Source organism: Mustela erminea, chromosome 3 (assembly GCF_009829155.1).
Source record: "Mustela erminea isolate mMusErm1 chromosome 3, mMusErm1.Pri, whole genome shotgun sequence".
Lineage (NCBI taxonomy): Eukaryota > Metazoa > Chordata > Mammalia > Carnivora > Mustelidae > Mustela > Mustela erminea.
Genome location: NC_045616.1, coordinates 105,045,764 through 105,071,818, shown reverse-complemented (window position 1 = coordinate 105,071,818; position 26,055 = coordinate 105,045,764). Strand labels below are relative to the sequence as shown.

At 54.4% G+C, this 26,055-nt stretch overlaps 2 protein-coding genes and 1 long non-coding RNA gene across 5 annotated transcripts in view; 2 read left to right on the top strand and 1 right to left on the bottom strand.

Annotated features, from left to right (window-relative positions):
* DOCK2 (dedicator of cytokinesis 2) overlaps window positions 1-7,313 on the top strand; it is a 409,502-nt gene extending 402,189 nt beyond the window's left edge. For 2 of the 3 annotated variants that reach the window (XM_032337047.1, XM_032337048.1), the window contains 6 exons: window positions 273-410; window positions 1,920-2,047; window positions 2,942-3,113; window positions 4,116-4,236; window positions 5,763-5,905; window positions 6,842-7,313. In XM_032337047.1, coding sequence (XP_032192938.1) covers window positions 273-410; window positions 1,920-2,047; window positions 2,942-3,113; window positions 4,116-4,236; window positions 5,763-5,905; window positions 6,842-6,904 — 765 coding nt within the window. In that variant the 3' untranslated portion in view covers window positions 6,905-7,313. Of the gene's footprint in view, window positions 1-272; window positions 411-1,919; window positions 2,048-2,941; window positions 3,114-4,115; window positions 4,237-5,762; window positions 5,906-6,841 lie in introns of those variants that run through there. The other variant, XM_032337049.1, reaches the window with a different exon arrangement.
* A 7,138-nt stretch (window positions 7,314-14,451) lies between these two features.
* On the bottom strand, window positions 14,452-22,450 carry LOC116586726. The gene is made up of 3 exons (XR_004284123.1): window positions 22,247-22,450; window positions 19,663-19,809; window positions 14,452-14,488 (listed from the first exon to the last, which is right to left on the bottom strand). It is a non-coding gene; the product is annotated as an uncharacterized LOC116586726 (long non-coding RNA).
* On the top strand, window positions 18,931-22,124 carry FOXI1 (forkhead box I1). The gene is made up of 2 exons (XM_032337058.1): window positions 18,931-19,555; window positions 21,029-22,124. The coding sequence occupies exons 1-2, from the start codon at window positions 18,979-18,981 to the stop codon at window positions 21,586-21,588; spliced, it is 1,137 nt and encodes a 378-aa protein (XP_032192949.1). The 5' UTR covers window positions 18,931-18,978; the 3' UTR covers window positions 21,589-22,124.
* Window positions 22,451-26,055: the final 3,605 nt, after the last annotated feature.

The window sequence follows — 26,055 nt, the reverse complement described above, 5'->3', positions numbered from 1 at the left end:
TCGACTTGCCTAAACATACAGCCTCTAGTGCAGGTCTGACCCTCCTAGGGGGCAAGGGTGGCTGGAGGGGTTTCTCGCCTTCCAGAGCCAACCTCAGGGTTGTAGCTTGCCCATTCCCCAGGGCTGCCCACTCTGTGTGAAGGTCTCAGAGTCCCCGGTGCCCTCCACAAGTTCTGAGCAGCCCAGTGTGACTTCAGCCATCTTTGCGGGCCAGGTCCCAGGCCACAGCCAGGAGGCCGACCTGCGGCTCATCGTCTACCCTTTCTCTCCAGATCCCTTTCCTGGGAGCTGGGATTAAAATCCATGAGAAAAGGGTGTCAGAGAATCTGCGGCCCTTCCACGACCGGATGGAAGAATGTTTCAAGAACCTGAAAGTGAAGGTGGAGAAGGAGTATGGTGTCAGAGAAATGGTAGGCGTGGTCCCCGTGGCTGGGAGGGGGCGAGACTGGTGGAGTGCAGTGGAGGGGGCGGGCGGGGTGGGGGCATGGGAGCTGGCAGGGACCCTGCAAAGGAACTTCCCCTGGAAAGAGGAGGACCTGGAGGAGGACCTGATCCAGGTGAACCTTCCTGTAAACATGGTCCCACACGGTCACCCCTAGCCAAAGCCCAAGTACAAAGAGGGCCCTCCACACTTAGAGACTGCGGAAGCACCTGGTATGTGCCCAGCCTGATCTCAGCACTTGGCATCTACAACCCATTAAGTCTTCACCACCTACTTCGCCTGGGAAGTAGGAATGGTTTTCAACTCCTTGCTTCTCTTTGGGAGGTTCAGAAGCGCTAAGTAACTTGCCAAAGGCTGCACAGCAAGAGAGTGCAAGGCAGACTTTTCACCTGGATCTGTTTGCCTCCAAAGCTAGTGCTTTGGGCCACTAATAAGCTCTGGGACATAAAGAGGCCAGTCGCCTGGTACTCACAGGCACATCTTTATCCTCCTCCCCAGGAAGCAGAATCCTGAAACATCAAGGCTCTGTGGTCCTATAGAGGCCATGTGGCTCAAGCCTCTGACTCAATAGATTAGAAAATTGAGGTCCTGAGTTCCTAAAAGAATGTAGAGGTAAACCCAGGCCTTTTGTCTTCTGGCCCAAGTTTTTCCATGAAATGAGTCCCGCAATTCTGTTGTTAACTACTCAGAATTGGGTCAGATCTCACAGGTTAAGGGCAGAGTCCTCCATAAGACTGCCGTCCCTTCAGACAGTGGGGTTCCCAAGCCCCTGCATGTCTGACCAACTGGTTTCAACCTTGGGGGTTCCCTTGACCCCTTCAGGTTCACAGAATTCCACAGAACACAAGAAAGCACTATGCTTGTGATCCCAGTTTTATGACAAAGTATACAAATTGGGACCAGCTAAAGGAAGTGATACAGAGCGTGAGGCCGGGGGGTCCCGAACACACCGTGGACGTGTACCGAGGGCACAACCTCCCCGCCAGACCATCCATGCCGCCACCAGGACACTTGCCCTAGCCTTAGCTGGGGTGTGCTTACTGGGGTTTTATTACATCATCATGAAAGGTGACCCCTGGGCCGCATGTCTGAAATCCGCCCAGCCCATTGTCCTCTCTAGAGGAGGGACGTCTACCAGCTGGGACAGAGCCTGACCCGGGAACCCCACAGCTGGTCCCTGGGCCTGGCCTCCAGCCCGAGTCTTCTCATGAGTATCATGGGACCCCCGAGAAGAACAAAGGGGACATCACAAGGATTAAGAGATCAGCTCCCAGAAACAAGGAATAAAGGCCAGCCCAATTCTTTCCAAAAACAACCACCCTCTGGCTTTGGCCCGCCAGGAGTTTTGTGCAGTGCCCTGCCCTGCCCAGCAGCTCCGCCCTGCTCAGCTCGAGGAGGTGGGGGTAGGCTGCGGCCACAGGAGCGACCCCTCCAGCCCAAGGCGGGCTGCTCACCACCCTGCTCTCCCCGCCTGCAGCCCGACTTTGAGGACAGGCGTGTGGGCCGCCCGCGGTCCATGCTGCGCTCCTACAGGCAGATGTCCATCATCTCTATGGCTTCCATGAACTCTGACTGCAGCACCCCCAGCAGGACCACCTCTGAGAGGTCAGTGCCTGCCCCAGGAGCCCCCAGCACTGCTGACCCCCCACCTTGCCCCTGGGTCCCCAGCAAAGCCTTGCTGCTTCTCCTTCTGCCCCAGAGACCACCCATCTACTACTTCCCTACCCTCCTGCTTCCGAGCCTTTCCCTAGCTGGTGCCTCACTAAAACCCCCACAGGCACGCTGTGACGCTGCTGTCCTGAGTGCCACTGAGAGGGGGTCACTGGAGGCCCACGCCCAAAGCAGCTTTTCCGAGCCCTGGCAGGACTTGGCCACAGCTGATGTCCTCCCAGCCTGGCCATCTCTGCTGGAGCTCCTACCCCAGCCTATTCAGTCTCGCCTCTTATCTCTGCTGGGCGCCGCCCCCCAAACTCCCTGCAGAGCTGCCCCTCCTGCACTCACCCATCCTTCTGCAGGGGATGAAGGTGCTCCTTCACCTCATGAAAAGCCTCTCCCCTCCCACCATCCTGGGGTCTTCCGCTCCACCCGGCCCAACTCCACTCCTCCAAGGACATGGTAATGTGAGTCAAGGACTCTCCAGCCTCACCTCCGGTTGCCCCACAAGGTCCTGCAGACACCTGCACTTACTGGAAGGAGAGAATGGCTCAGGGAGGCTGAGTGATTTGCCCCAGGCCTTCAGTAAAAGGGACAGCGCTGGACTTGAATCCAGAGCCGCAGCCTAGCCATGTCTCTCCTCACTGCAAGTCTTTCCTGCTGAGGCTCCCATCCCCCAATTTCATTTTACTCTGTATTTTGAATGCTTGCAAATTAAGCAAGCAGCTCCCCGAACTCTGCCAGGTTAGCGAATCTGCCGCTGACCCCTGTAGGGAAAACTCAGCCAGCCTGGGTCCCCCATGAAGCTCTAACTGCAGTTCCTACTGCCGCCCCTTTGCCCTTCAGCTTTGACCTGGAATTAGCAACTCCGAAGACTCCAAAAGCGGAGCCGGTGGAGATGATCTCCGTGGGGAGCACTCTGCCGGAAGTCAAGCTACGGCGGTCCAAGAAGAGGGCCAAGAGGAGCAGCGTGGTGTTTGCAGATGAGAAGGCTGCAGCCGAGTCGGACCTGAAGCGGGTGAGCAGGTCCCCGCAGGCTGCCTCTAACAGATTTAGTGCAACTCTGCTGCTCACATGTTATCCAGGGCCCCCAGACAGGGTCCCATTCAAGCCTCGTGCTTGCAGCAAGGCAGGTGATGCAGAAGGAGTGTCTGGGGAGCAGGGAGGCAAAGTGCTGCAGGTGTCTACCCAGCCTGACGTTACGGAGCCAGGGTTTGAACCCCAGCTGTTAAGACTCCAGCCTGCACATGCCTTTCCCACCACGTGGCAAATGCGAGAAGCTGCCTGGGGCCCCCAGACGGAGGGAGGTAGTCCACCCAGTATTGGGCTGCTGTTTCTACATCTCTGCCCTGTCTTCCTCACCCAAGGACCATTCCAACCTCTGACATCTCAGACCCTGCTGGGCTCCTCCAGTGAACCAGGAACCCAGCTACAGATGCAGAGATGGACTCTCACTGCCCTGACCTTGAGAGTTTTTGTCCTATAACTAATAACTATTTAATAGTGAAACTTGGTGTCATTGGGTTCAAATCTTAGTATCCCTTGAAAGAGAAGTTGTTGAAGGCATTCTTAGAGGCTTGGAAGGGGAGAGGGATTAACTATACTGTCAAGGGAGGGGTGCCAGATGAAAGGGCAAGGGTCCTGCTAAGATGCCTTCCAGTAAAGAAAAGATTCTGCACATAATTCCTAGTAGACCTCGGAGGCTACTCTTGCCAGGGCACAAAAGTGGAAATAAGTCCCAATGTTTATAATTCTAGGTTATCATTCACATGATTGTCTAAAATGAATGTCTCCCAACTCTTAGAGTAATATAATATGCAACCTGTGCAACTGTACATGGCAGGCTGGCATGGAATGTTAGAAAACAGAGTAAGTCAACTTAAAACTAGATACACAGTAGCCTTGCCAAGCCATTATCACTGATTTTGCAAGGCCAGGAGCTGCCTAATGCTAAGCCTCTGTGGTGTGTGTGTGTGTCTGTGTGTGTGTGTGTCTGCATGTGTGTGGTGTATTTCTTCAGCTTTCCAGGAAGCACGAGTTCATGAGTGACACCAACCTCTCGGAGCATGCGGCCATTCCCCCCAGGGCATCCATCCTCTCTCAGATGAGTTTTGCCAGTCAGTCCATGCCCACCATCCCAGGTATGCTCCCTGCCACCGGCAGCACTGGAAGGTAGAGGAATAACAGGGCCACCGTCCTGGGGGGTGGAGAGTGGGTGGGTAAATAGCCATAAAGCAAAGGGGCCGGGCATCTTGGGGGCAAGAGGCTCTGCTCAGAAGCTCCCTGCTCTCTGAGCTCTCACCACCCTGCCCCCCCGTTCTGTAGGGGAAGCTGACCTGTAAGCCCCACCTGGGGCTGGGCTGGAGACCTGTGGTTCCTCTGGTCCTTAGGAGTCGCTAGGAATCCACTTGTCACACCAGGCAGCCCTGCATTCTCCATTAGCCTGGCCTCCCCACTGGCCAGAAGCCCTCTGTTTCCTTTTTTGACCTGCAACCCTCTTCTGGAATTGCAGAAATTGCCACCACATCTTCTAGCTGTAGAGTGTTTGATTCATAGATGTTACCTATTTCCGCCACCACTCCTTCACTGTCCAGTGAGGAGGGCAGCAGCACACGGATGGCCATTCCCACATCACAGAGGGGGATGCTGCAGCCCTAACGGGGAAGGGCACACGCTGGATCGCTGTGTCTGGTGGGCCGCTGTCTCCACACAGAGGACGGGGGTGGGGTGGGGGAGCAGGACAGACCAGCAGCTCCCTTGTGGAGCTCAGCAGGCAGATCTCAGCAAAGGCACCTGCCATCTTTTGAGTGCCGCCTACCACCAGACCTCGTACTGAATTTTCATCATTGATTTTTACCCCAACACATAGCTACAAAGTAGATGATGTCATTAGCCCCATTGTGTGGATGATAAAACGGAGGCACTGGGAATGTCAGTCTCCTGCACGTCACCAGCTAGGAAAGGGCAGAGGCTGAGTGTAGGCCAGGCGCTCTGTCCCTGGAACCGTGCCCTTGACCCCTGCCTCATCGTACCAGGCACGATAGCCCCTGAACTGTGGCATCTGGCCAGACACACAGTCATGTCCCTGTCATCCCCTTAGACCGCCACAATACCCTGGAAGTCTGCACTGTTGTCTCTGTGTTTTCAAGGTCAAAACGGTATCAAGAGGTAGCTAATTTGTAACACATCTCTGAGCTGGGAGCTGTAGCTAACAGTTCTCCCCACCAGCCCCTGCCTTGGGGAAGATGAAAAATCCAGGCTCCTGGTGTAGAAAGGTGAAGGAAGAGTGAGCTCACATCGACTCCCCACCTTGGGGCAAAAGGCCACCTTCCCTAAGGATATCAGGGCCGCAGCAGCCAGGCGGCCTTCCCCCAGGTCCCTACGTTTCTAGCTCAGAAGGCCCGATGAGACTTTGATGGGGACCAGGCAGCAGGCCCTTGCCCGGGGTTTGGCCAGCCGTCCCCGGGAGGGCAGCTTCAAGAGTCCCCTTCAAGGCAGCAGCCATGCCCTCCTGCCTCCTGCCTGGCACTGGGATGTGCCCTCCCTGGCTTCTGTCTCTGTGCCCCAGCCAGTCTCCCACCTGCCTCCCCCACGTCACCCTCCTGTCCCTTGGGCACCGCCTCTCCTCGGCCCACCCACTCACTCCCTCTCCCCACGGTCCTTGCAGCCCTCACGCTCTCCGTGGCAGGCGTGCCTGGGATAGAGGACTCCAGCTCGTCCCCCCGCCTCAGCCAGACCTTCTTCCCTCTCTCAGACGGCGACAAGAAGACGCTCAAACGGAAGAAAGTAAATCAGTTCTTCAAGACGATGGTGAGGACCCAGATGGGCGGAAAGACAAGTGTACGTGGGAGGGGGATGGGAAGAAAGCAACGCAGAGAGAGAGGAGAAAATGGGGGTGGGGGAAAGGCAAGCATGAGTGTGCATGCACAGGCACGCACATTTGCACACTCCCTGGGAGGCATGGTCAGGCCCGCAGGGGTTGGGATGCTAGCCGGAGATGCCCCCACTGCAATTCTCCTCTTGGGCCCTGGTCTCTGAGCAGGACTGACCCTAGCTGGGCTGCAAGAACGTGCCAAGGGGAGACACAGGGCTCCTGGGACTTCAGGACCAGTCACCGTCCTTTGCCCAAGTTGCCCTTCGGTGTGCCTGTCAGAGCCACAGCAGCTGGCTATCTTTGGAAGCTGAAAGGGCTTTTTAATTTTCTTTTTTGGAAAAGCTTTCCTATTCAACTTATATTACAGATTCCTACTAATTAAAAGTTAGTTTCCAAGCCCTGACTTTTCATGGCCCGTCTCCCATTGTTACTTGTTGGTCTTTAGTCAAGATAAAAAAAAAAAAAGTCCCGTCGACACTTCTGATCCTCGAGATAATACAAACCAGCGCCTGGCGACTATAATAATCCCAGGTTTACCGTGAGCGTGCAGGGAGTCAGGCACCATGCTGAGCACCTTCCAGACCTTGTCCCATGTGACCTGCCATGACCCCGGGAGGAGCTGATGGGGCTCACAGAGTTAGGGAGCGACTGGCCCAGGTTTCCACAGTGCACAGGGCCGCAGAGGCTGTGCTCGAACCGCGGTGGGGTGCTCCCTCTCTATCCAAAGTCAGGGTCATGCTATCCTGCACTCACGAGGCTTTGGGCAGGGAGCCTTGCAGCTGAGACGGGGAAGCCCTGCTTTGGTGCTCATGAGAATCCCATCCTGGGTGTGTGTGTGTGTGTGTGTGTGTTTATTTTCTTCTCCCACAAAGCTGGCCAGCAAATCCGCTGAAGAAGGCAAACAGATCCCTGACATCCTATCCTCGGACCTGTGAGCTGCTGCTAACCAGGGCTGCACAAGGAGAGCCAGCGAGAGAACTTTCCAGAGGAAAAGAGACATGGTGGGACACTGAGACCTCAAAGTGGGGTACCTCATTCCGGTTGCTCTCCCTAAGAGGAACAAGGGCTGATCTTGGCCCCCACTCCTTGTGATCCAAGTGCCCGGTGGAGACGCCCCTGCCCGGACTCGGGGCTGTGTGCACAAGGAGCCAGCAAGAACGTTCTCTCCCGCCGCGTTCTCCCCAACATCCTCGGCGCGTCTTTTTATAACCCGGTTTCTTAGATATAAGAAGCTGTATTTTTGTTTCATTTTTTTAAGTCCTAGCACCTAACAGAGCAGCCTCTTAAATATTCTTTTATTTTATTTTTGGTTACTATTTTGTGTTTCCCATTTTTTAATACAACCAACCAGTCTTTTTCCTAATTGATCTTTTCCAAAGTGTTACTGTTTTCTTACTGACAATAAACAGGTGTGCATGGCTCCCGTCAGCCTTGTTGCATAATTCTGTCGGCAGCATCCCTGCAGCCTGGAGAGGGTGGGAAGGCAGGCCACGCAGGGCCTGTCGTCATGTTGAGGGGCCTGGCTCCAGCCTGTCGCGGCACCAGATTTGCCCTCCTCGTCCGTGGCCCCCCAGCCCCAGGAGCGTTCTCCAGGATTCAAGTTCCTTAGGGCCCGAATGCTGGTATGTAAGGATGCCAAAAAAGCCTGCCAGAACCGTCCTCAGGTGGTCCTCATACTACCTTTCTCCCCTTCTGGAAAGGGATGGAAAAGCCACGCAACCAAAGGCCCAAGAGTTAGGAAAACAGTGGAAAAGTGATCCGGCCTTTGGATTTTGTCACCAGGTCAGAAGTGGTAGCTTTTCTTGGTGGAATCCCAGGCTTCTCAGATGAGGCCCAAGAAAGCGGAGGAGCTCTTATGGGCAGAGAAAAGATCATGGAAGCAAAGGCTTCCCTCCATAGCCCAAGGGAACTGTGCAGGGAGAGGCCTGGGCAGAGCCTAAGGACTCTGTCTGAAAGGTGGACTCCAGCTGGGAAAGAGTCAGTACCAGGTGGGTGTTAAGTGCATGGCAACAAGGGGCTCTGAGCTAGAGTCATGTAGAGATGTGGGGTGGACACTCGCTTCTTAGAGATGGGGTCCCTATGGGTAGTGAAAGATGAGAAAGATGGTAAGAGCTCAAGCTGATTGAGCTTGACTGACCCCAGCACAGTGCTACAGACATGACAAGAATTAGCTTCCTATATCAAGATTGAAGAGGTGGGTACGGTTATTTCCCAGATGAAGATACGGAGGCATGAAGTGACCTGAGATCATCCACCTGGTGAGTGGAAAGGCTGGGACTCAAACCTGGGCAACCAGATGGGAAGCTTGGCTTTTAACCATGCCCCTGTATTATCTCTTGGACACCTTGGTGCCTCAGTCCCTGTAGCCTTGTTCACCCAAGGCTCTTCCTGGTGGCCTCCATTCCCCCTTGTCGAGCCCCAGACCTGTTGTTGCTGCTGGGCCAGCTTCCAATTTCCTCAACAGTCCAAAAAGCCCTGTGATGGTGGTGGTTGGCATTTTGTCAGTCTTGGGTTCTTTAAGGTGAGGAGACAGCTCCAGAAGGTTTGGAAGAGAAGTGAGGGCCCTCGAGAAGCCGAGAAGCCACACACCCTTGGGCATCACCATGCTTCCCTTGTAGACATGAGCCCAGTGTCCCTTCCTGTATCTGTTGATCCTGTCCTGCCCTTTTCCTCTCCAAGTGGTAGGCGCAAGCTTCCCAGGCCTGCTGTTTCTCAGTCCAAACTATGAGATCCCAATGTTTAACTTTGAAATGTTTGCCCTTCCAACAACTAGTGGACAAAATCCCAACCAAGATGGAAAAATAGTCTCCCCTTCTCTCACAGCTGTAGAACAGACCTGATCCCTTGTCTTGAAACTGCCGAGGTCATTTCTTACCGAGGCGTTTTACAAAACACCCAGATTTGGGCACTGTTGTTGCGTCCTGGGAAAGTCAGCTTTAACCTCTAAAAATTTCATAACTCTGTTCTCCTTGCTCAACAGTGTGTGGCCCCATGAGTTCCATTTCCTGAAAATTGTCAGAATCTGTGAGTTTTTATGAAGTCCGAAGGGGTCTTGGGCACGCCTCCTTTTCCCATAGAAGTGGAGCCAACCGTGAGCTTGGCGGATTCTTATTTAAACAGAGTGTGAGCGTCACATCTCCTTTCAATTAGGACCGTCATCAGGCTGATGGCCCACCTGATGCTCTGTCAGGACAATTCCAGATGTTGTGGCTCCATGCCAGTAACGTCGATGTCAGCAGTAATAACCATAACAGACGACAATAATAAAACTTCCATTTACCAGACACTTACCCTATGCGTCCTCCGCTCACATCTTCACACCAATCCCCTGAGGCTGTCACGAGGATCCCAATTCCACTGATGTGAAAACCCTGAGCTGGGGAGTTGGCAGCGTGCCCCTGTCTGCCAGCCAGTAAGGAGCACAGCCAGCTGTGTCCACTTCTAACCTTTCTAGCTCTAACCTCCGCTCAACATCAGACTCCGTATGCTCCATGCCCGGTTTGAAGGCCGCCCCCTCAATGCCAGTGATGGCTCCCAGGACAAGAGGGTAGGGGCTCCATGTCCAGCACAGGTCTCCTTGTGCCCCTGGACATTCCCTTATTATAAGCCAAGTCTGTCAAGAACTAGCCAGTGCTGTTACCATATGTTGCCTTTGGAGCTCCCAAGGAGGGAGGATGGGGTACATGGGCTTGGACGAAGGAGCCACTTGTTGTATCTTTTTCTTTCCTGGTGGAGAGTTCTTAGGAACCCACAGAGATCACTTCATCCAGTCCTCCCATTTTAAAGGTAAATGACTCCTACAAGCCCACACAGCTATGATCCGCAGGACGCAATCTGGAATCAGCCCTGCCTGGCTCCCTGGTTTCCTTGTAGGTAATCTCCCTTCCATGGCACTCCCTCACCTTCTGTTTAGGCACCCAGAGACCCTTTGCTTCCCACGGTCCCTTCCTCTGCCTTGGAGACAAAGCTGATCCTACCATCCACACTCTAGTGTGAGCGGGGGCGCTGCGGTTACTCTCCCTAGGGGAGGGGCGTTTTTGGTCTTGTCTCCAAATGGGGAGTGGAAGCCTTTTTACTTTCTTCCAGACTTTCAGGCTTCTGTCAGGAAGTAGTAGAGAAACTGAGAAAAGCAAATGGCCTTCCCACTATCTAAAATCAGGCTGGGCTCTGCCCCCAGACATCCTAACCAGTAACACATCTGTTTGCGGTTCCTTCTGAACACTTGGGGCCTCTGCTTTCCTGTCATAGCTCCAGTTCGCAAGGAAACAGATCCTCGGGCAAGACTGATCACCTGTGTTTGTGGGCCATGCAATCCTAAAGCGGTGAGAAAGGAGGAGGCGGGTAGGAAGCAGTGGCAGGTGGGGAGTCACCGTGCCGGCCCGAGGAATGGAGCCGCGTCACAGACTCAGGGTCAGTCAGCCACTGGCCGTCTGGACATTCAACATTAGCAACGACTATACTGTCCTGAACACGAGAGATCCCATGTTGTTGGACCCAGGGACAGTCCCATCCCTGCTGGTTTTGTGGTCCACCGGGCAAGCAAGTGGTGGCCGAGGAACCAGGCTGACGGACAGTGCTGGCCATCCATGCACCTGATCGTCACCTCCCTGACCAATGGTCTTCCTAGTGGGTGTTCAAATGTGGATCTACCAGCTTTGAATCTATGCCTGCTGGACCGTGTAGGCACCTATTCCCCAGACCCCAGCAATCAACCTTCCAGCATTATTCTTTTCGGTCCTCTGACCAACTAGCCCAGCCATGCTCCCCTGCCGGGTATGTGAACATCTACCTCAGCTCACACCGCCCTCCATTAGCTAGGTCACCCAGGTGTCCTGCTTGCTGCTCTGCTCCTGGGTGATTCCCCTCATCCCTGGTTGGGGCCCTGACACAGCACCAGTCCATTTCCAGCTAGCACCGACGAGAGGGCACCCCCTGCTGGCAGTAAAAAAATGTGTTAGTCCCGTCCTCTGTGAGTTGCCCATATAGAACCCCCTCCACGGGACCACAGGTCTGGGTTGAAGGAGAGACATCAGTGAAGTAAGGTAGGTACCCTGGAATTCTGATCCCATGATGGTTTTCTGCCATGTTGACCCACCTTGTGCCTTGAGACACTGATGACAGGGCGGTGGACATCTCGGGTTGGGCTCTCAGTTTCCTCCGGGGAGGTGTTCCGCCCCCGCGAGGCCCCGGTAGCCCTCTAGGAGCTATTTCTTGAACAGAGCGGCTAGGAGAACATCACCGTGCTTCAGGTCCTGGACGCGGGCGCTGTGGTGGTCATAAAGGGCCTCGTCAGGGACTCCGTTTGGCTCCCCGGCCACCAAAGATGGTTCCAGCAGCATCGGAATGACCAGGTCATATGGTCCTGGACACAGAACTGCCTGAACCACAGCCTGGACCTGCTGCAGAGTACTTGTGCTCTGGATTCCACTCAAACTGGCAGACTCCAAAGTCACCTGATGATGAAGCAGTGTTCCCAAGCTTTTTATGTCCAAAAATCCAAAACGAATCCTCAACTTCGATGCTTCCTCTTTAGTGGAGGCAATGTGAGACACAGCAGCTTGTCGTGTATGTTCAGGGGATGTCCCAGCATGTCCTGACCCCTGGAGCTCTAAATATTGCTAGCATTCACATGGGTGGAAAGTAGCATGTCCCTTTCTAATAATAGCATGGAATAAACCCAGAAAGTTCTGCCATGTCCACTCCGTTCTCTGCAGGCCACCATTAGCTCAACCTTTAAGGAATCATCTTGGGAAACTATTAAAACCAGCTCCAGATAATATAATAAATAACTCTTTAATATTAAGTTTCAATAGCCCAAACTCTTACAGTAATAAACACAATTGACCATATTGTTTTTCTTGGACTCACCTCTCAGTGACTCCAGTGAGAAAATTCTTAAGGGAATTATATTCAGTTATTTATGGCTTTTGATGAAATTGAGGGGAAGGAAGTAGATTATATGAAAAATCCGTCTCTGCGGCAGAATCCCGAAATTCACAGATTGTAAAAATAGTCAAAAATTAAAAATAAATATTTAGCATAGAATGTTCTAAGAAATCTAATGTGAATTACAAAATGTTTGAGCCATGAACTTTTACAAAGTATTAGGTTTCTGGAAAAGTGGCTGTCTGGCTTTTCAATGTTAAGTGACCACATTTATGAATGAATCGATAATGGTCTTCCTCGATCTTAGAAATGGCCTTGGGGGCAGGTCACTTGAAAACCCACCCAGCGGGACCCTGGGTAAGCAGTGACCGATATCCTGGTAAACAGAGATGAGACCAGGTGGTCACTGGTCCAGGCACTTTAGAGGTCTCAACTCATTTCTGATTCACGGAGACCCCTGGGATAGTCACTGCCGTGGCCCCAATTTCCACAGAACAAACCAACGCAAAAAGACATCCCATAGCCTCTGCCACTCGCTCACAAATGTGCATAGAGCCCAATTCATGCTGAACATCATCCAAAGCCCTGAAAAAACAAAAAACAAAAACAAATACAAAAACAAAACCACACCCGTGCCCTCCAGGGACTGCAGATCGCATAGTGAAGTCAGGCGATACACTGGTCATCATAGCGAAGGTTGACCCAGTTCTAGGTATGGGGGGAACCAGGGGGAGGAATCCGGGGCCTGGACACCAGAAGGAAGGCTTCTCTGGGGAGGCGGCGCTGAGCTGGTTTTGGAGTGTAAGTCAGGGCTCTCCGGTGGAGAGGAAGGGCATTCCAGACAACGTGAGCAGGCAGGGAGCTGAGGGATCACGAGAGGCTCACGTGGCCACAACCCGAGGAAGGGCACAGCGAGGGGGCAAGGATGCGGCGGGAGTGGCTGGTGAGGCCAGGTGTGTGCGGGGTCTGGAGTGCCATGCCAGCCATTGGAGAGGCAAGGTGCAGAGAACCGGCTGCCCACCAGGCAATCTGCACTTAGTAATTTTTGAAACTTCACAACTGCCCTCTGAAGTATAGATTATCATTAGTCCCAGTTTACAGTGAGGAAACAGGCCCAGAGAGGCACAGGCATTTGTCCAGGATCACACAGCTGGAAAGTGGTAAAGCAGGAACTTGATGCTTCAGGCTCCAAGGAACAGGTTGATGAGCGGCAGCTTTCCGAGGGCTGACTCCGGGGACCGGGCTGGCTCCCCAGATCTCTCGCCTCTCTAAGCGGGGTGTGCATCATCGGAGCAGGGATGCCAGGCCTCATCTGCACCTCCTAGGTCAGAATCTCTGGGGCTCTGGGCCCAGGAGAATGCCTCTGAGGGCCTTGAAAACCACAGCTTTGGTCTTCCATTTGCACATGAGGAAACTGAGGGCCACAGGGGCCACCTCAGTCCACAGTAGTCCCAGAATGAAATGAACAAGTGACCAAACCCATAAAGCCACTGCCCCCAGTCTGTATTCTTTACCCAGAGATGGGGGAGTGGGAGAAGAGGGGAAGGGGTGAGGGAGTAGAGGAGCTCCTTGTTCTTTGGGTGCAGGACAAAGGCCACTGGTGGCACTGGAGGGGGATCATCAGTGGACAGGGTCACAGCTTCACCTAGCATGGAATCCAACTCTATTGGTTTCCTGCTGCTGGTGTAACAAATTATCACAAACCTACTGGCTTAAAATAAAACACATTTACTCTCTTCCTGCTCCTGAGATCAGAAATCCAAAATCAGTCTTATGAAAATCAGGGTGACGATAGGGCTGGTTCCCCAAAGAGACGTCAGAGGACGGTGTCTTTTCTTGCCTCTTCCAACCTCTATAAGCAGAAAGGCATGTGGCCTTCCTTGGCTCCTGGCCACCTTGCTCCCTCCCTGCTTCCTCATCATACCTCCTCTTCTGCTATCACATCTCCCTCTGGCTCCCTCTTGCAAGGGCAGCTGGGACTATGCTGGGCCCACCCGGGCAGTGCAGGCTTATCACTCCCCGTGCTCTTCAACTTGATCACTTCTGCGAAGTCCCCTTTATTTTGAAAGAGGACACGTTTGCAGATTCTGTGGATCTGCACTGACATCTTATGATGGGGAGGTCATTAGTCTGCCTACCACACTCACAATGAGAAAATTCTCTCCCTTTCCAATTCTCTTCTGATCCTTTTGCCTTCCCCAAGCAGCATTTTCTCCCTTCCCTAATGCTTGCTCACCTCACCTTCTCACCAAGAGTGAGCCGGCTCAGGCCTGTGCTACCTCAGATCGCTCATCTGTAAAGTGGGGATGATTCGAGTAGGGACTGAATGAGAACACAGGAATGAATTTGGGCTGTGCCCTGCACGTGTTGGCTCTGAACAGAGATTACTTTTTCTCACCGTATTTATGGCAAGTGATACTGATTACCAGTGATTCATTTCCAGAAGTCATGTGGAATTTATCTTTAAACTAAATTCATTAGGGCGCCTGGATGGCTCCACTGGTTAAGCGTCTGCTTTCGGCTCTGGTTGTGATCCTGGGGTCCTGGGATCCAGCTCCACATCGGGCTCTCTGCTCAGCGGGGAGTCTGCATCTCCCTCTCCTGCTCCCCCTGCTTGTGCTCACTTTCTGTCTCTGTTAAATAAATAAATAAAGCTGTAATAAATAAATAAATAAATAAATAAGTAAATCCATTAAGTAGAAAGAAACAAAGAAACAAAGAAAGGAAGGGGGTGGGGGGAAGCCTGAGAGCCAATTTAAAAATTATTAAGTAAATCCAACTATAGGCACTGCACCAAGATGGCAAATCAGGAGTGGGAACCTCAGTGCTGTGCGGCTGCGACAGAGTCCTGCATGCCCCAGAAATGCTACTGTGGAGATGATCAGTTTTTGCTGAACAAGTGAAGGATTGATTACCCCCAAGCACTGTATCAGAGGTCTTTCCTGTACTGTCTCGGGCAATCCTGGCAAGAGCCTTCTGAGGGAGGTAAGCCTGTTACCCTCTTTTTCCAAGCAAGCAGAGGCTGGGAGATGAGGCCATGGCAAGACACTCAGAAAACATGACCAGAGCTGTTGGACTCTCATTCCAACTCGTCCAACTGCTGCTTGGCTGACTTTTAAGACATTTTGCCCCATTGACAATCCAGTTCCCACTATTTCCATTGCAGTGAAATAAAAGTGGTTCCCACCCCCCCAAAGGGGCACAATTCCTCCTTGAAGCTGCTGTTCAGTTTGGGACCTTGCCCCTTAAAGGGGCTCAGAAATCCTTGGCCACAGGCTCTTAAAGGTCAATGAATCCCTGTACTCCGCTCCCTGCTTTTAAATATATGGCCACCAGAGGGCGGTGTTTAACTTTGTTTCTCTGGCTTCAAGCGCCACCAGAAGCCAAAGAGCAGAGAGCGTAGAGAGCCCCAAGATCAGTTAGCCTGGCTGACACCTGAACCAGACTTCCTAAAAGCCCATACCTGGGACAGAGAAGCTGGTCCCATGGCAGGCCCCAACATATTCCGAGATGCAGCTCTGGTGTGCAAGAAAGGAAGCCCAAAAGACAGCCTGTTTCCTCCCACACTCCTCCACGCCCTGAAAGTCAAGGCCAGAGGTGGGGAGGCCCTGGCCAGCCACTGTCTACGGGGCCTGTGCACATTCACCCTTTCTGCAGGCCTTGAGCTGCCTTGAGCTTCTGGACCCGGCAATGCATACAACTGACCGTTGGGCACGTACCCTACTCCAGAGGAGGGTCAGGCCTGACACTGACCGGGTGTGGGAGGGCACAAGAGGCTGTGAGCTGCAGCCACCAGACTCGGGGCTAGAGGCTGCAGGGGGGCCAGGCCTCCTAAGACATGCCAGGGCCCAGGCGCGACAGGGAGACTCAAGTGAGCTTCCTTTAAAAACCGCCTCTAAGGGAGGGGACCCTGGCAATAGGGAAAGGGTAGATGAGGAGTTTGGGGGAAACGCTCCTGACCAGCCTGGGTGCGAGTGAACTTGTCACCTGATTGGAGTGCCTGTCTCCTGCCGTAGTCATGGAGCAGACAGTGGTTGTGGGGGGGGGGGGGGGGGTTCCCTGGGGATTCCCTCCGGCCTCCTCCAGCTGGCACAGTAAATGCCCTCAGGACCCATGGGGTCTGGAGAAAGTGTGAGGCAGTTGAATGAAGAGAAGGAAGTGGAGAAACAAGGGTAGGAGGGAGGTGGAGGCCACAGAGGTCGGCTGCACGGCTTCAGGAGGTGGAGGCCACAGAGGTCGGCTGCACGGCTTCAGGAAAGGGGACGGGAGGGGAGCTCATCATCAGCCGCAGAAGGCAGGGGCTGGCTGCGGAGCTGGGGTCTGCCCCAAGCATCCCTCCCTCGGTTCCTCCTTTGTGACCTCACCTGTCCCCCAGCCCCTGCCCACAGGCTGCTAAAAGGGAGGAATTAGCCTACAAGGGTGCAAACTGAAGGAGGAATTGTACACCTCAAATGTATGTTGACTAGAGTATATAACGACTTACAGTCACTGAGTGCTATTCTAGGCACCAATGTCTTACGATGGTTACGCCAATCAGCTGACGGGCTGCTCACAGCAACCACGTGGGATCAGATCATTCCCATTTTCCCTTGAGAAGACAAGCTGAGGTTAACTAAGTCACTTGTTAAGATTTGCAGTTAGCTTCTCAGCTGGGGTTCAGACCCAAGTCCCCCTGCTCTCAGAGCCTATGTCTGCTGTGAGTCCGCGAAAGAGCCCCTTGCTGGCCTCTACACTGGACTCCCAAAGCAAGTCACCTGTGTGCTTGAGTTTACTATCTAAATCAGAAACTGAAAAACAATAATGAAAATCACTTCTGATTTCCATCCAACAATAATAATTCCCAGTTTGGTATTTACATTTATAAATACACATATTAATATATATTTTTACCATAAAATGGCACTTTACAGTCCATTTCATTAAATACTGCTATTAGAACAGAACATCTTTGCATATTACTAAATATTCTACAATCGATTTTTCCATAGCTACCAAGTATTTCTTCCCTGGGATGATACCCAATTTATTTGACCGATCCCCTCCTGTTGGACATTCAGGCTAGTTACAGTTTGTTATAGTTCTACACAATGCTGTGGCGAATACCCTGAAGAGAGTTTATAGCTCCGTTTAATTCTACAGGACGAATGATCAGAAGTGGGGGCCCCAGGTTCATTGCCAGGCCTTGGGTCTACATGGGGGGTCTCTAAGGGGCCTGCCTCTTCAAAAGTCATGGCCCAGCCTTCAGCAAACCAGGCCTGGCAGAGACACTTTAAACAAAGATGGGGCCTCTGTGGCTTTACTCTTCTGAAAGAAAGTACATAGTGCACTTACCCTGTGCCTCCCCTGGGCAGTCGGGCCCTTTGGGATCATTTCATTCCCTGCTCCCTGGTGGGGGACAAGTGGTTTCTCAGGACCTGGGAGGGTCCGGAGGGTCCCTCCCACTCGGTTTCCTAAACTCATCCTCTGGTCACCCTTACACTGCAAGGGAGACGCATCCCATGGCACCTGGGTTTCCCGTGGCCTGTCTCCTGATGCGGCTGTAGAGGAGAGCGGGCAGCCTGGCGAGGGTTGGGGGCGCTCCCTGGAAGGCAGCCCCTCCGGCTGGCACAGGGAGCGACCTCCTTCTTCCACCTCAAGGGTCCATGGGGCCTGGACACTTGAGTGAGGGGCAGTTGAATGGGGAGAGTGAAGTAGAGGCAGGAGGGTAGGAGGGAGGTGGTGGCCCCAGAAGCCAGCTGCAGCTTTCTTCCAGTCTGATCTGAGGGAGAGACGTAGTCAGGCCACTACTAAAGCCTGCTCAGGGACAGCTGCCCACTGTCCTTGCCCCTAGGCCCAGGGCCTGCCGGGGTGAAGAGTAAGTCATCTCCAAGCTTCTGGAGAATGGAGCCCAGAGAGGGGGGTACTGGCTGTAAGCTCAGAGCAGAGGAGCAGCTGCCGCTCCGGCTTCTAGAGCCTGAGGCAGAGATGGTGTGAGGGGAATGGCAAGGTGAGGAGTCCAGGGCTCTCCTCCTGCCTCAGCTCTGTGGGGCCCCTATAAGCTGAAACATGAAAGGACTTTGATCAGAGAGGGGCCTGGGGGCCTGCGTGACCCCTGCCGCCAGAAAGAACCTCGCATAGGTAAGTTCCTTCTCACTTTTCCCTGAAGCCCAATCACACTCTCTTCCTTCTATTGCTATCTCCCTGCTGCTCCTCCGGGAGAATCCCCAGCCCTTGTCCATGGCCCTCATCAGTGTGCCTTCAGGGTGTGTGTGTGTGTGTGTGTGTGTGTGTCTGCATGTCTGTACGCGGAGGGTACCTATAATCAAACGACTGGAAATCTGGCCGTAGGCAAGGTTCCTCTCTGCTCTTCTGATTCTCCAGGGCCAGGTTCTTTCCTGGAACCTCCGGAAAGTGTGTCTGCTCTTCAGAAGACCCAAAGATGTGGCTTCTGATGAAGTCCACATCCGGTCTGGGTGAGGGGGGCTGAGAATGGGGGGTTAGGATGGGACAGGGGAGAGAGAGAGATACAGAGGAAATGAGAGACAGGAGTGAAAGGGAGTGAGAGAGAGGCCGAGACAGACAGGAGGTGATCATGAAGGAACAGAGTAGCAAGAGACAGAAGAGAGAGAGAAGGGAGGGGGGAGGGACAGAGAGGTGGCCAGAGCAGTGCTTAGAAAAGAAGCACGGAAGGGGGGAGGAAGAACAGGGAAAGAACCTGTGATAGCGAGAAGGCAGGAAAGAGACTGAGATGCAGAGGGGCTGGCCAGAGTGCGGGTGACGGAGAAGGGGAAGAGAGACACAATGAAAGGAAAACAAGAGGAACCAAGTGAGGAGAAAGGCAGGAGAGAAAGGGGGGAAACAGGAACTGGGAGAGGGAGGCAAGAGAGGCGCCCTAGGCACTGGGGACACCAGCCACAGCACCAGTCTGAGCACACACAGTGGCCCTGGCCCAAGGCCCTTTCCCGGTGTCTGGCAGGGCTGTAGGAGGAGGGGCCGGCACGCAGAAGGTGGCCGCCCCTGGGTGGGGCCCGCAGGCCAAGCCCGCAGGGGTATAAGTCGGAGGCTGGGCCAGCCGAGCACCTGTCAGGGACAGCTCCCTGGTGCAGGTGCCAGACAGGTGGCTCCGGCCGAGCCCAACCCCAGCATGAGCTCCTTCGACCTCCAGGCACCGTCCCCAGCTCGCTGCAGCCCCCAGTTCCCCAGCATCGGCCAGGAGCCCCCCGAGATGAGCCTTTACCATGAGAACTTCTTCTACCCACAGGGCGTGCCCAGCCCTCAGCGCCCCCCCTCCTTTGAAGGGGGTGGCGAGTACGGGGCCACCCCCAACCCCTACCTCTGGCTCAATGGGCCGGCCATGACTCCGCCGCCCTACCTGCCGGGCACCAACGCCAGCCCCTTCCTGCCCCAGGCCTACGGTGTGCAGAGGCAGCTGCTGCCCGGTATGTCTGGGCTGGGGGGCGGCGACCTGGGCTGGCTGCCCATCCCGTCGCAGGAGGAGCTGATGAAGCTGGTGCGGCCCCCCTATTCCTACTCGGCTCTCATTGCCATGGCCATCCACGGGGCGCCCGACAAGCGCCTCACCCTCAGCCAGATCTACCAGTACGTGGCCGACAACTTCCCCTTCTACAACAAGAGCAAGGCCGGCTGGCAGAACTCCATCCGCCACAACCTGTCTCTCAATGACTGCTTCAAGAAGGTGCCCCGTGATGAGGACGACCCAGGTAAGGGGGCCGCCGGGGCAGTGTGGGGCCGGGGGAGCCAGCCTCTGATGCCCCCAAGGAAGTCTCCTGTCATTCCTCCCCAGGACCCCATTCTAGAAAGTTCTTACCTGGCTGTGTCCCCTGAGACGGGGCTGAGGGTTGTCAGCAGTGAAGGAGCCTGGGAGAGCCCCGGAGGCAGGGTTTTGATCCTGGTTGCACCACTGAGCGGTTAGCCACTCTAGGCATTTTAGATCTCTGAGCCTCAGTTTCCCCATCTGAAAAACAGGGATGGTAACCGTGGATCCTTTGCAGGCCTGTGGTGGGGTTCATGAGAGAATGCATGCAAGGGTTTGGGTGCCTGCTTTAAACGCCCAAGAGTCCACAGTAATTGTGATCACTCTGAGTCCCGGGCACCCAGCTCATAGGAAGTCCCCTGGAGGATTTGGATGTGGCAAAGCCCAAGTGCACTCAGACCCCTGGGGAGAGATCTGACTTGGTGAGACACGCAGGAAGAGCCACATTGTGCTGCCTGCTCAGTTGCATACTCTTAGCCCACCCCTGCCGGGGGCTATGGCGGAACCCATTGTCCAGATGAGGAGAGTGACACTCAGCAAGGAAGCAGCCTGCCCAAGGTCACCCAGAGTGGAGGGAAAGCCCTGGAGCCCAAATCTGAATGGAGGTCTCTCTAACACCAAAGACTACCAACTCTTCCTTTTTAATGATGAATTTCTATAATGCAGGGACATTCAGAATATATTAAATACTCAGATATGCATTTCCCAGAATTAAAGTCTGTTCTTGTGCCCCCATGGGAAGCCAGGGCATGGCTCAGAGCCCCACCTCCGGCTGCTAGGAGGCTAGCAGGCACAGGGCTAGGGGCCCCCCAGGGAGGGTGAGTGTCCAGTTCCATGACTGGCCTCACCCACAGGCCCAGCTCAGGCCCTCCCTCCAGAAGGCACCTCCTGGTGACAGGCACCCCCTACACATCCAGCATCAGCCTGAGGAAGAAGGGAGGGGTATAACAGGTCCACTTTTCAGACCAGGAAACTGAGGCTTGCCCAGAGTCCCTCAGCCAGTTAGGAGAAAAGCCAGGACTCAAGTCCATCCTCAGACTCCCTGACCAAAACATTCAGGGAGCTCTAAAGTGTTTCCCGAGTTTTTCATGTCAGCCATGGAGGAAGGCCTTCCCTCTCCATTCCCCTAGTACCCGAACTTCTTCCAGAAGGCCGCACTGTGAGTGCTCTCCTGGCTGACGCCTTTGTGTCCCCAGAGTGCCCAGTTGTGAGGCGGGGGTGGAAGAGAGATGCTGGCCCGTGGTGTGTGGCCAGTGCGTGCAAGTCCTCTGTCTCTCCGCCCCTGCCTTCTCTTCTGTCTTCCGCACGGTTTGCTTGGCCTTTAGGTGACAGCAATTTAAAAAAAACAAAAACAAAAACAAAAAACAGGAGCAAAGTATTTTGTCCACCTCTCAGCTTACTCCTTCCCCTTTTGTGCCAGGCAAAGGGAATTACTGGACCCTGGACCCCAACTGTGAAAAGATGTTCGATAATGGAAATTTCCGCAGGAAGAGGAAGAGAAAATCGGATGTTTCCTCCAGCACGGGATCCCTGGCCTCCGAGAAGACAGAGAACAGCCTCCTGGCGGGCAGCCCCAAGACGGCAGAGGCCCAGGACATCCTGGACAGTGCTTCACCAGGGACCACCGGCTCCCCAGAGAAGCCACCCTCCCCTCCCCCACCGGGCACCCCCTGCCTCAACAGCTTCCTCTCCACCATGACCGCCTACGTGAGCGGGTCGAGCCCGGCGAGCCGCCCTGTGGCAACACCGGGACTGAGCCCTGAGCCCACGGACAAGATGGGGCAGAACTTGCTGAACTTCAGCTCGTACACCCCACTCACCAACCTCAGCGGCCACGGGGGCGGGGGCGAGTGGGCCAACCCCATGCCTGCCAATGCTCTCGGCTACGGAGGCTCTGTCCTCAACCAGTTCAGTCCCCATTTCTACAACAGCATCAACACGAACAGTGTCCTCTATCCCAGGGAGGGCACCGAGGTCTAGAACAGAGCAGCCCCTGAACCTGCTGGACACATGGAGAAGAAAAGCAGTCGAGACCTCCCGTGCCATCATTGCTGTCCAAGACCTCTGACCTGCCCGGACAGACACAGAAAGCTCAGGAATTCGGCCATTTTCTAGAACACAGTGTGGACCTTCTGTTTATCTCACGTACACACACACACACACACACACACACACACACACCCGCCAACTCTGGAGCCTGGTAACAGTAATCACGGGACCATCTGTGGAGTCTATGTGCCACGTGCTGTCTTAGGCTCTTTAAAGGCGTAATCACACTCATATTTACAGGCACCCTGTGAGGGTCCAGTGAACCTCTTTGTTGAGCAGATGAGGAAACCGAGGCTCCAGGAAGTTAAGTACATTTCCCAGGATCTCACACACTAGTAAGTGGCAGCGCCGTGGCTGGAGTCCAGGTCTCTATGGGCCCCGAAGTCTGGGCCGCAGAGGCAGGGATGCGGCCAGTGGTGGAGCAGCTAGGGAAGGGCCGCGTGGAAGCGGCTTACGGCAAGCAGAGTGCCCCAGAGTGCCCAGTTGTGAGGCGGGGGTGGAAGAGAGATGGCTGCCCGTCAGAATTCAGCCCCAGCCCCGGGCTCATCTCGACCTGCTCTAAGTCCTTATTCCGTGGCTCCCAGCTTACCTGTAGATACTCCCTTTGCTGCCACTCGAAGAGGGACGCCCAAGCCCCTGAAGGACGGTGTGTGCCCCCTCTCCCTCCGTGAGGGACACAGCTTCCTCTGCCCCAGAGCCCATGAACGGGGCAGCGGGGAGGAACGGTGGGCCGCCTGCCCACGCCCCAGCCCTGTGTCCGCCTGCAAGATCGTGTAAAGCCCAGCTTCCTGCGTGCGCGTCATGGACCAGTGAGCCGGAAGTGGCTGGCTCTTCCAAGAGAAACAAGGGTGCATGAGTGCTTTCTTTTTTAATGGCCTGGGAGAGGTGCACATCAGAGAAAACAAGGCCTCAAAAAAGGGGGCTGTGGCCCCCTGCACGGGGCCCCCCGCCTGTGCCCCTGAGACGATCTTTTTATATGTACTTTACATGCCTGTGATGTGTCATCATGACACACGCTGGGAAGTGCTTTTGTTTTCTTATTTTCTTTTGAATTAAAAAATTTTAAAAAGCACCATGTGCGCCCCTTCCTTATGAGTTTTCCCGTCTTCTAGCTGCTGGGCAATGAAACACGGAGCCAAATGCATCCTGAAGCCAAAGGCTTTTGGGACAGGAGGCAGAGAGAGAATGGGCAGCAAGGCTTTTATTGTTCTCCCCACTGCTGCAGAGACAGGGCAAAGGTCCCCAGTGACAAAAGGGACACATGCAGGGATGGAGTAGGTGCGTGAAGGAACCTGTCTATACCGCACTCAGGGCAAGGACTGGGCATGTCCCGGTCCTTGTAACTCAGGCCAGCCTCATAGCTGTACTGAGGATGTAATCCCTCTAACGACCCAAGGAAGGGGTGGCACTGGTCCCCTTATACAGAGGAGAAAACTGAGGATCGGGTGGGGGGGTACAGCCCCTTACCTGGAGTCCATGGCCAGTCCATGCCCAGGGCATCTGGCTGAGGTACCTGGGACATGGCTATGCCCGGTGGCAATGACGACGATTCTCTGAGGGCTGTAGGCTGACACCGGGCCACCTGCTTGGCGGGTGGGAGCTCTTCAATGCCCACAGCAGCCCCCGGTGTGTGCACTGTGATTCCCTGGGCTGGGGCACGGTGCACACCAGAGGATTGTGCATGGTGGCTGGAAGCTGCAGACTGGTCTCCCGGGGTGTGCATGAGGAGGGCTCAAGTCCGAGGCCCCCTGCACAATCTCCCTGAGTCCCACTCAGACTCGGGCAGGGGCGCCCTTTCCCTGGAGCATCTGAGGTTGGATGGGAGCAGCAGAGGTCAGATGGGAGCTGCCACAGTCACAAGAGCAACAAGGACAATCTTGTAACACTCATGGCAGTTTAGCCTGTGTCAGGACTCGGCCTGCTTTATTGCATTTAATCCTCAGAATGAACGGGAGCCACTGTATTATCTCCATGTTACAGGGGAGAAAACTGAGTCCCAGAGAGGTTCTCTAACTTGACCCAGGACCTGCAGCCAGAGTCCAAGGCCCAGGGACTCCGCTGAGGCTGAAGCTCTCCCCGCTGTGCTGCATGCTGGGAGCCCAGGACTCCCCGAGAGCAAACTCAGGACAGCTGTGCAGAGAAAGGCGGGCCTCCCTGGAAACCCTGCAGACCCTTTCCTGCCCAATCCCTCTCCGCAGGGAGCCGGACTTCTGGTGGCAGAGGCGGCAGAGGTGGCTGAGGGAGGTAGAAGGAGGTGACACAGTGTCAGCTGGTAAAAGCCACAGAAAGCTCCCCACAGGCTGAGCCCTTGTTGCACAGACAGGACACGTGAGGCTGAGGCAAGAAGGGACTTCACACGTGTCACCAGGGAGACGGGGCAGAGCCAGAAACAACTTGCAGGTCTTCAAGCCCGGACCAGGAATTTTTGTCACTCTAGACCCCACTGCCGCCAAGTGTGCCTCAGCTGACCCTGCAATCCGCCCTCCGTATTGATCATGGCTCCCCTGCACCACAGGCCGCACCCCTTCCCCAGCAGGCAACCTGGTTGAGGAGGTGGTGGTGGCTTAGAATGGAGGCCACAGCTTCCAAACGTCCTCTTCAGCTCTTTAGCAGGGACAGCAGTGAACAGAATGTCTATAGGGCTGTGACAACGCAGAGACCGGCCAGCTCTAGAGTGCGGGGAGCTCCGGGTGGCCAGCCGGGAGCTCAGGGAAAGGACACACAAGAGGCCCAGGTCAAGAGGAGGACATCTGGTCAGCTTACACTGGTGGCTTCCTACCCCTCTTCTGGTTCTCTTCCTCTGAGAAGAAACGAGAGCTGGAGAGAGGATGAGGGAGGCCGGCTTATCCAGCAAGCGTGCACGCCTGCGCGGAGCGCTCTGGCTGGCCATTGCGTTTATTACCATCCCCCCTACAGTCTGGCTCTCCATGGGCCACATGGCCTCCAAGACCCATGGAGGGTCTCATAAGAGGGCTTGCTGTGTGTTAGACAGCCCGGGAAGCCTGTGTGGAAGAGCCTTCACTTCGCGCCCTCCCCCCCAATATCATGCTCCCGAGCTCCCAAACTTAAAAGGTGACCCTAGAGGTAGGTAATGACTATGGAGCACCTAGTATGTGGCCAGCACCGTGGGGATTCGGAGATTTAGGAGTGAACAGGACATGGGCCCACCCTAAAAGGGCTCCAGGGCTGGCAGAGAGACAGATGAGGAAACACCTTAGCCCAGCTCCGGGGGGGCATGTGCTCTGCTGGGCACAGAGGGGGCCTAACACAGGGGAGGGGGTCAGGCAGGCTTGCTGGAGTCCACGACACCTGAACTAGGTCTTTAAGGACCAGTAGGGAGAAGGACAAGACCGAAAGTCACACTGAGGTCCCTGAAGGGCCGTGCCATCTCCCCTCCTGCTCTACGGTACAGCCCGAGTCCCCAGAACAGAGCTCAGACAGAGTCCCTGCTTTGCAGGACGGCAGGCACAGAGACTGTAGAACAGCTTACAAAGTCAACTGGCTACCAACGAGACGCGCCTGCAAACCCCAGCAGCAGAGAAGAGCAAAGAAGTCCCACTGGGGGGGGCGGGGAATGAGGACAGCCTACGTGTCACAAAGGGAACACCCCTCCTATAAGAAGATCTCTGACAAGTGAAGATAAAGGTTTTCCCAGCAGAAAATCTATTTTCATCAAAGAACCAATGCAAATGGACAATATCCATATGAAAAGATACCTAGTCTCTCTAATGATTAAAGGAATGTGGAAGAAAGCAAGGATAATATGCCTTCTCCACCACCCAGGCTAGAGCCACCATGCTGCTCACTGCTCGCACCTGTGCCCCTTCTCACCCAGGAGGGCGGGATGAGATCTTAGGGATGATTTCAAATGTGTGCATGAAAACGTCTAATGTGCATCTCTTCTGACCTAGAACTCCTCTCCTGGGAATTTTTTTTTAATATTCATTAACATATAATGTATTATTCAGCCCCAGGGGCACAGGTCTGTGAATCGTCAGGCTTACACACTTCACAGCACTCACCATAGGGGAATTTTATTTTGGAAAATAAAATGCACGGATGGATGTGCCAGAATGCTCCTCTTAGGGAGCTTCCTACCAGTGAGGTGGGGGAGTAACTTGCATGTTCCTGAACGAAACACTCAGTAAGTAAACAGTGGTCCGTGGCGATCACGGGACAATGTGCTGCTGATAAAAGGGATGAGCTCGATCCCGCGGGTCCCCCTGAAAGATGCCGTGGGCTGGAAGGGAAGTCGGTAGGGAGCACGTGATGAAACCTGATGTCACATACCCTATGTATGCAAATATCTGTTCTGCCTGTTTACATCCATGGAGCAAAATACACAGAGAGAAAAGAGGGGAAGGAGATCAAGAGGGCCAGTGAGAAAGAAGCAAACAA

What these genes read in the sequence shown, in the direction of transcription:
- FOXI1 (XM_032337058.1), top strand. Translation starts at nt 18,979, where the DNA reads ATGAGCTCCTTCGACCTCCAGGCACCGTCCCCAGCTCGCTGCAGCCCC. An exon ending in CCGTGATGAGGACGACCCAG is followed by an intron (nt 19,556 to 21,028) that starts GTAAGGGGGCCG and finishes CTTTTGTGCCAG; the next exon opens with GCAAAGGGAATTACTGGACC.